Source organism: Vitis vinifera, chromosome 8 (assembly GCF_030704535.1).
Source record: "Vitis vinifera cultivar Pinot Noir 40024 chromosome 8, ASM3070453v1".
NCBI classification, from domain to species: Eukaryota; Viridiplantae; Streptophyta; class Magnoliopsida; order Vitales; family Vitaceae; genus Vitis; species Vitis vinifera.
The window spans coordinates 3,665,306-3,673,283 of NC_081812.1; the positions used below are offsets into that span (position 1 = coordinate 3,665,306).

The 7,978-nt window shown below is 34.9% G+C and overlaps 1 protein-coding gene across 3 annotated transcripts; it reads right to left on the reverse strand.

Annotated features, from left to right (window-relative positions):
• Nucleotides 1-1,397: 1,397 nt before the first annotated feature.
• On the reverse strand, nt 1,398-7,387 carry LOC100254789 (uncharacterized). 3 transcript variants are annotated; one of them, XM_010654910.3, is made up of 10 exons: nt 7,265-7,387; nt 5,502-5,730; nt 5,209-5,413; nt 4,416-4,506; nt 4,167-4,312; nt 2,890-3,133; nt 2,669-2,773; nt 2,393-2,575; nt 2,109-2,313; nt 1,398-2,010 (listed from the first exon to the last, which is right to left on the reverse strand). In XM_010654910.3, the coding sequence occupies exons 2-10, from the start codon at nt 5,719-5,721 to the stop codon at nt 1,526-1,528; spliced, it is 1,884 nt and encodes a 627-aa protein (XP_010653212.1). In that variant the 5' UTR covers nt 5,722-5,730; nt 7,265-7,387; the 3' UTR covers nt 1,398-1,525. The 3 variants fall into 3 exon arrangements, with proteins under 3 accessions (XP_010653212.1, XP_019077352.1, XP_002266470.2); XM_019221807.2 differs by having other exon boundaries at nt 5,502-5,766; nt 7,265-7,356; XM_002266434.5 differs by lacking the exon at nt 7,265-7,387 and adding an exon at nt 6,834-7,077.
• Between the last annotated feature and the right edge of the window lie 591 nt (nt 7,388-7,978).

Below are 7,978 nucleotides of genomic sequence, written 5' to 3' on the forward strand. Positions count from 1 at the left end.
TATAGGCTTGATGGTGTTAGGAATTCATAAGTAGGTGAAGAATTGCTAAAACATTTGAGTATATTTGTGATGTGTTAAATATAGGTTAAGAAGCATTGGAAGGCAATAAAATTGATCTTTAGGTGCTTAAAAAGTAGCTCAAACATGTGTTAATGTTTTGAAGGAGCTTAGATGTTCTTCAAAGGGTTTATAGATGCATTTATAGCTAGTGACCTTATAACAAGATATTTAAAATGCGTTTGGAAGTGATTCTAAAAAACATTTCTATCATTTCTAACACTTGAGTGATAACTTTTTTCAAGTATTAGATATATTAAAAGCGTTTCCTAGAACCACTATCAAATGGACTCTTACGTCTAAATATTTAATCACCTTTATAGGGGAGTTATGTCATGATAGTTTTGTAATGTTATCATTCTCAAACAAAGCAAATTGATGTGAGATATCATTGATTGAGATATAGTTGAGGAATGTAACTTAGCTAGAGAAGATTCATACTAACAAGAATGTCTTAGACATATTGAGAAAAGTTGTTTCTAAGTAAAAGCTTTTTTATATTAGTATGGTATATGTGATAGCAACTCGTTTATCATACAACCCCTTTAATGACCGATTTAACATACTTAAATTTATGAATTTTTTATATTTAATTTTTTTTTAAATAATAAAATACTTTTTAAATTGTAAATATCATATAATTAAAAAAAGTAAATAACCACATAAAATTTTATATATTTCATTATAAACATTAAAAATATTTTATAATTAAAACATTAAATAAAATAATAAACCGTAAAAATAGAATATAAATTTAGTTTTATATTAAAAACATGTTATAATTAAAATTAAAGTTGTCTATATTAGTTCATACGCAATCTAATTTTTGGTCATGTTCATCTTAACTCATTCTAACTTGATTATTCATCGGATTGGATGGAATTTGAATTAAGTTTTTATCATTTTGAAACTATTTCTTATTTCAACATGAAACGAATCTTATATGACATGGCCCATTGTCACCCAACTGATACATGAATCTATAGTTTTATAGAAGCATGTGACATTTGATGGCATATGGGCATATCCTTCAGTCTTTCCCTCTGATTCACAAGATCCTTTTTCTCAAGGTCTTGCCAGAGCCCTATTTCACTATTTGCCCCCCACATCAGTGGACCTAGAACCCTTGTAGCTTCTGGCATTTTCACTTGCACTATCATTCTGCAAATGTTGAGGCTGAGTTCAAGAAAAAAATAGCAATATCACAGCAAAGGTATGGACAGAGCACAACATTTTCTGCAAAATGATCTAATCACCAAGCCCTCCTAGATGATATGTGTGCAGTTGAGGAGTGTAAAAATTTGAAGTTAGTCTGTTTAGAAGCCACTCTTCAATAAAAGTTACACATTGCAAATCATTTCGGAGAATTTATTCCAATTCCAATTTGATAATTTATTTTTCTAATTCTTGTTCATCACTAATCAAAGTTAAATGGTGAAATCCGGAACAATGAAAACATCACTCTTACTTAGGCCTTGGTAGGTTCAGTGGTGAGACCAAACCCGAATGGGAAGAGCGGGTCGTAATGCCGATCCCCAACATTCATTGGGAGCTGTTCAACAGTCCTGAACCAAGTCCGGGAAAGTTTCCCAGTGAAGCCATAGTCGCCAAACAAAACATCTGCAACACCCTGGCCTTCTGTTCCTGGGAGCCAAGCAGCAACAAGGGCATCAATTTGATCAACATATGGTTGTATAACCAAAGGACGACCAGAGATGACAATGACAACACACTTCACAGCTCCACAGACGTTTGTGATGATGCTTGGCCCAGGGTCAGGGATTGTCAAATTCAAGTTGTCACCAAATGTCTCTGCATATGGGGGTTCTCCCACCACAACAATGGCATAGGAGAATTTGCTGGACTTGACATAGCTAAGATCAGGGTTCTCTTTGTAGACGACTTCGGTTTTTGGATCAACTGTCTTCTTTATGGCGCTGAGGATCGTGGTACCTGTTCATGAAGAGACTCATGGTTCATTAGTCATCAAAATGATCCTAGAGATGAGAACGTCCCTACATTCAAGAGAATGAGATCATCAGTAACCATACCACTTGTAAGGTTATTGCCACTGAGTCCCTGCCACTCAATAGTCCACCCACCACACTGATTGCCCAGATTGTCTGCATGAGTTCCAGCAACAAGTATTTTTGGTGCCTTCTTGGGAAGGGGCAGCAATGGCTTATCAGCAGGCTCGCCATTCTTCAGAAGGACAAGTGATTTCCTCACAGCTTCCCTTGCCAACTCTCTATGTACCTGTTCCAAGTTGTAGAATATGTAAAGATGCTTTTCTTGTCTTGCAAAATGGGCCCAAATGAACTGGCTCTTAACAAACCTGACTTCCTAGCTCGTGGACCAGGCTGTGGTCAGCCAATGGACTCTCAAAAAGACCCATCACAAATTTAACCCGCAAAATCCTTCTCACTGCATCATCAATTCGGCTCATGGGAATAATTTTGCTCTTCACCTGGTAGGTTAGACCATCGATGAACTCTGTATAGTTGTATGGAACCATGATCTGTGACATGCCGGAAACAATTATAAGAAGATAAGAACTCTGTTACATAATTATAATTGAGTCAGGATGCAAATGAATAGAACAAGGACCGACCATGTCAATGCCAGCTTTTATTCCAGCTTCAATGGAATATGAGTAGTTAGCATGGGGTGGAGAGGTGATCCTATCAATACCCTGCCAATCTGAGATGACAAAACCCTGAAATAATCCACAAGATTCATAGTTTGTTTAGATTCTTCTGATCAACTTGGCATGGAGAAACCCAAGTCAAATTACACAAACCAAGTCACATTACACAAACCGTAGTATTTTACCCTGAAGCGAAGTGTGTTCTTGAGAAAACCAGTGATAAGTTCTTGGTTAGCATGCATCTTCTTCCCATTCCAGCTTGAGTAGGAGATCATGACAGTTGATACACCCTTGATAATTGAGGTGTAGTAGCCACCCATGTGAATGCTGAGCAATCCATGTCTGCTTATCACGGTGTTGTTTTCATTGATACCCTCGGTTGTTCCACCATCTCCCACATAGTGCTTAGCACAAGCAGCAACCTTTTTGCTAGGCAAATGAAGCAACAGAATGAAAAATTAATTAATTAATTAAGTTAAATTAAATTAACAGGAGTTTCAGGAAAAGTCAATCAAAGCATAATGGTAAAAACTTCAGAAATGGTCTTCAAAAGTAAAATGAACATAAAAATAAGAAATCTCCACCAAAAGATTCTGTTCTTTCAGGATTTTTTTTTCCGAGTTACTAGAAATGGACTAAATATCTTTGAGGTGATGTAATGTATTTTGTGTTTATTGTTGAAATTATTCTGGTGGATACTGCAGGACAACCATATATGGTATTATGGTTTTTGAGAACAAAATTCAAATCCAATATCTAGGTCAATGCTTGAATCGTAGAGAAAATAGGTGCACCTACCATTAATTTATTATTAGTGTTATTTTGTTTTTTTCCCATTTTTTTCTTTTCCTCCGTTATCACAAGGGAACTCGTGGTCCAAACACCACTATTCCTTGATCAAACACAAAGGTCCAAAGCTGTTACTTTCAATAGGACAATTAAAGAGAGAATATCTACCATGCAGGCAAGACCTGTCAGCAAAATTTCATTCATCCCCAGAAAGTAGCAAACAAATTAAACCTCCATATACAGACACATTAATGGTGGATATTTTTGACCTTTGCTTAGGTTCATGTCACAGGTGGACAAAAAATTGAAGTGACAAGGGCAATGAGTATTAGACATCCCACACAATAAAAGATTTGCAAAGATCTATATGATTATCCTAAGCAAATCATGAATATGGACCAACGCAAATTTTGAAATTTCATTTCAAGAATGGTGGAGGTTTTGTAAATTAAATAATAGATTTTTTTTTTTTTTTTTTTTAAGTGGATAAAACAACTGTAAATTTAAAGTTAAGCTAAGAGTTACAATGCATATAATTAAAGACTCTGTTATCTAAATCTTAATTAATAACTATATCACTAGTTGATGCATGCACTTAAAAAGTATTATAGAAAAAGAGATGACGGATTGAACAACATACTCAAAGAAAGAAGTTGTTTGCAAAAGTTCTTACTTTCCAGCGACATATGGAATGCCCTTCTGATAACCAGGAGGAAGGTCTCCTTGTAGTCCAGGTACAATCTCGGTCATTGCTCGAACAACTTTGGGATCTTCACTGTAGCTTTCAAAACACCGACCCCATCTTGGATCTCTGCAAACCTTTATGGCAAAAGTCATGAATCCAAAAAAAGATCAGAACATTAATACAGGCTACTGATTTCTTAATTTGACACTAATTGGTTAATGAATTTAATCTAGTTACCGCAATACATGGTGCAAAAACATAAGGAATGCCTGTAGCTCTAACTTCAAGAGCAGTTGCAGCTCCAATCCTCTTAACAAGTTCAGGGTCCCTGCTCAACAAGAAAGAAGTTCCACCATGAGTGACAAATATAGACACATATCTTAAGATTAGGAGGCCAGTGAAATAGGGAAAATTTCAGATTCTGAGTCTGCTGTAGGTATGATTCTGAGCATTCTGTTCAAACTTTTATTATGGTTATTGCCTGTTTGAGCCTTTGGAGAAAATTCACAATCATTTTTATTTGTTTAGTTTTAAATGGCACTTCCTTGTTGCTTTAGCTGCAACAAGGATTTGCAGAGTCAAGTCTGTTTGCTAGGAGCTCCTCACCAACTAATTTCAAATGCAGAGTTATTTGTAAGGTATGCTTCAATGTCCTACAGAAACAAAAGTACTACATTGCATTTGACATGGTATTTGGAATGGGTTTTTCCCCCTCTTCGATGGTATTCGAAACGGGTCTATGCTAATAGGGGATTGCTTTCGATAGCTTAAAGTTTATGTAATGGCCCCATCCTGGAGGGATATATTCCTGTGTTAAGATGTTTTGCAAACAAAAGTTACAATTCCTTATCAAAGGAATGCTCAGTTTAAGCACATCCTGTGCATTTTTCTTAGGAAATTGAAAAACATGCACCAAATTCACAAATTTTGGTCAGCAGCCAATGCAACTTCTACTTTAGAGGTAGATGTTTGTTATAAGGTTGAGAAAGTCATGTGCAAGAAATGGTCATGCATAGTCATGTTTACTTGCCTGGTAGCTCCAAGCCCAACATTGTGAGGAAAGATTGTTGCCTTGTAAACATTGTTGTGACCATGAACAGCATCAATCCCATAAATCATTGGAATTCCAAGACGGGTTGATAAACAACCCTTTTGGAAATCATTCACCATTTCAATCCATGTCTCTGCAGAAGCTTGTTTAGCAGGAACACTCCCTCCACCACTCAATATACTCCCTGCATAACACAAAGGTTTACATTTCTGAAATTAGTAAACACATCCCTAACATAATTACACAAGCAAGAAGAATGATGAATGGTTTACCAATTAGATACTTCTTCATCACTTCAGCAGATGCAACAGTGCGGTCAATTTGCACCATTTGGCCAATCTTTTCCTCTAGTGTCATTCGGCTCATTAGGTCCTTGATTCGAGTATTCAATGGTTGTTTTGGATCCTTATACTTCATGTATTTTGCTTCTGCCATGGCTGCCCAGAAATAGAAAAGCAGAAGCCCCAACAAAGCAATGGGAATTCTCGCCATTTTCTGCTTCTGAGTTGGATTTCAGATTAAAACAAGAATATATTGCTGAATCAGAATGTTGGATCAAGGTAAGAACTACTGCAGAGTCCAATCCATTGAGAGATGAAGAAAAACATGCATGAAAGTCAACATGTGTTGCAGGTATCCATACTACTCAACAATTTAAAAAGGAAATCCTTACAACTGATGATCAGATGCTCAGAAGTCCACAAAAGAGAAAAAAAAAAATGATACTTGTACAGACAGGAAACAAATTGACAATAATATCAGGTGAGGAAAGCACTTATTTGGTTGCCCAGAAAATCTAGGAACAGACAAAAAGGCCCTCTTTAGAAACTGTTCTTGAAAATCATTTGACATCCTTTAGAACAAAAACAGCTTTCTAACTCGGAAAACATGTTTGGCAAACTTTGAAAAATATATTGGTTTTAGAACAAACTTAAGTGCTTTTCAGTTTTTTTAGAGTGTTTTGAATAATAATTGAAAATAAGAAAGATGCATGGGGAACTTCTACATAAAATATCTTCATGGAGCATTAGCCGAGAAAACTGTTTTTCATATTTAAGTTTCCGAACTGAAAACAATTGAGAGTTCTTCTCGAAAACTATTCTCTAAGAAAACTTTTGAAGTTCATTGTGAGAACCCAGAAAAAAAAAAAAAAAATCTCCATTCAAAGATTTGGATAAGCTGATTTGAATTATCTTTGTTTGAAAATGGTAACAAAAAAAAATGAAACCAAAATTTAAAAAAAAAAATCAAGAAAGTTAGTAATTCAAAAAGGAAAGAGAGAGAGAGAGAGAATTGCAAAATAAGTCAGCAAAAGTAGGCTAAAGTTAGAAAATGAAATCGAAGAAAAGTATCAGAATCAATCTCTTGAATGCATCAAGTCAGGAAAGCATGTCAACGTTCCACCAGCGTCACAAATTGAATCGGACACTGGCAGAGAAGAACAGATTATAATGAAGAGAACTCAATGATCAGAAAGCTGAAAAAACAACAAAAGCTAGATCTACTAAAGCCATAAACACAAGAATTGCAGATATTAAGCTCTTCAAAATCTGGAAAAGAAAGAATAAAATTCTAGGATCTGCATTCATCACAGAAATAATTACAATCATCAGCATCACCACCACCACCACCATCATCAACAACATCATAGTCATCAACTCAAAGCCATAGAAGCGTAAGCTCTGTTTGGCCGCTGAGAAAACGAAGGGAAAAAGCCCCCATTTTGCATCTGTCTGGGACATGAGACCCAAAGAAAGAGAACCCCCAACACAGCAGAGCTGAGTAGATTTTCCATTTGGGACTTGAGGAAAAAAAAAAAAAGGGAACCACCCCAACCCAGCTGAGCTGAATGGTTGGTAGCATTTTGGTAGCATGTTATATTCTCTAAACGGTGAACAGTACCAGACATCCAAAATGTCATTTTACTGTCTCCCCCACTATTTTCCCAGTAACCAAACAGAGCAGCAGAGAAAACAGGAACTGAGAATGGGAAGCAGCAACATTAGAACAAAGAAATGAGAGCCTTAAAACTTACAGAAAAAGGGCACAGACAAATCCACAAGCCTCTCCTCAACTTTGAGAGACAGAGACAGAGAGAGAGGGAGCTTCCACAAGGGTGAAACTCCAATTTGGAAGACAACGTGGGATGGAGGTGTGGTATTTAAAGAAAAGTTGGTTTAATTTTTTATTTATTTTGTTTTTTAATTCTCACGTCCGTTTTTTATTTTATTGAGAAATGTTAAATAACCCATTACTTCCTTTTTTATTTCTATCTTTCATTGAAGAAAATTTTTACTATCTTCTTCTTCCTCTTTTCTATCCTTACCCTAATTTTCCTCCCTTTTTTTTTCTTTTCTTTTCTTTTCTTTACTTCTTTAGCTTTTTTTTTTTTATTATTGGAAAAAAAATATAGGAAAGGTAAGGTTTGTTTGATAACTATTTTCGAGAATAGTTTTGTTTTAAACAAAAAAAAAAAAATCAAGAAAAACATATTTTGTAACAAAAAATTATGTTTTGCTTTCTGTTCTTAAAAATGGAAAATATAATATTTTTAGATATCATCTTCTAAAGATTTTTTTATTGTTTTTCACTTGTTTTTTTTAAAAAAAAAATATGTAAATACGTAGACATATTAAAAATAAAACACTAAATATAAAAATTATTTTTAAAAATAATAAAAACAAGTTAAAAGCATTTATCAACTATTTTCAAAAATAATTTTCTGTAATTAAAAAAAATCATTTGATAA

Excerpts from the sequence above, each read along its gene's own strand:
- LOC100254789 (XM_002266434.5), bottom strand. The coding sequence starts at position 6,971 with ATGTCCCAGACAGATGCAAAATGGGGGCTTTTTCCCTTCGTTTTCTCA. Across the intron at positions 5,731-6,833 it reads TGGTGGTGATGCTGATGATT|AAGCAGAAAATGGCGAGAAT; the intron begins GTAATTATTTCT and ends AATCCAACTCAG. Across the intron at positions 3,134-4,166 it reads ATTCCATATGTCGCTGGAAA|CAAAAAGGTTGCTGCTTGTG; the intron begins GTAAGAACTTTT and ends TCATTTGCCTAG.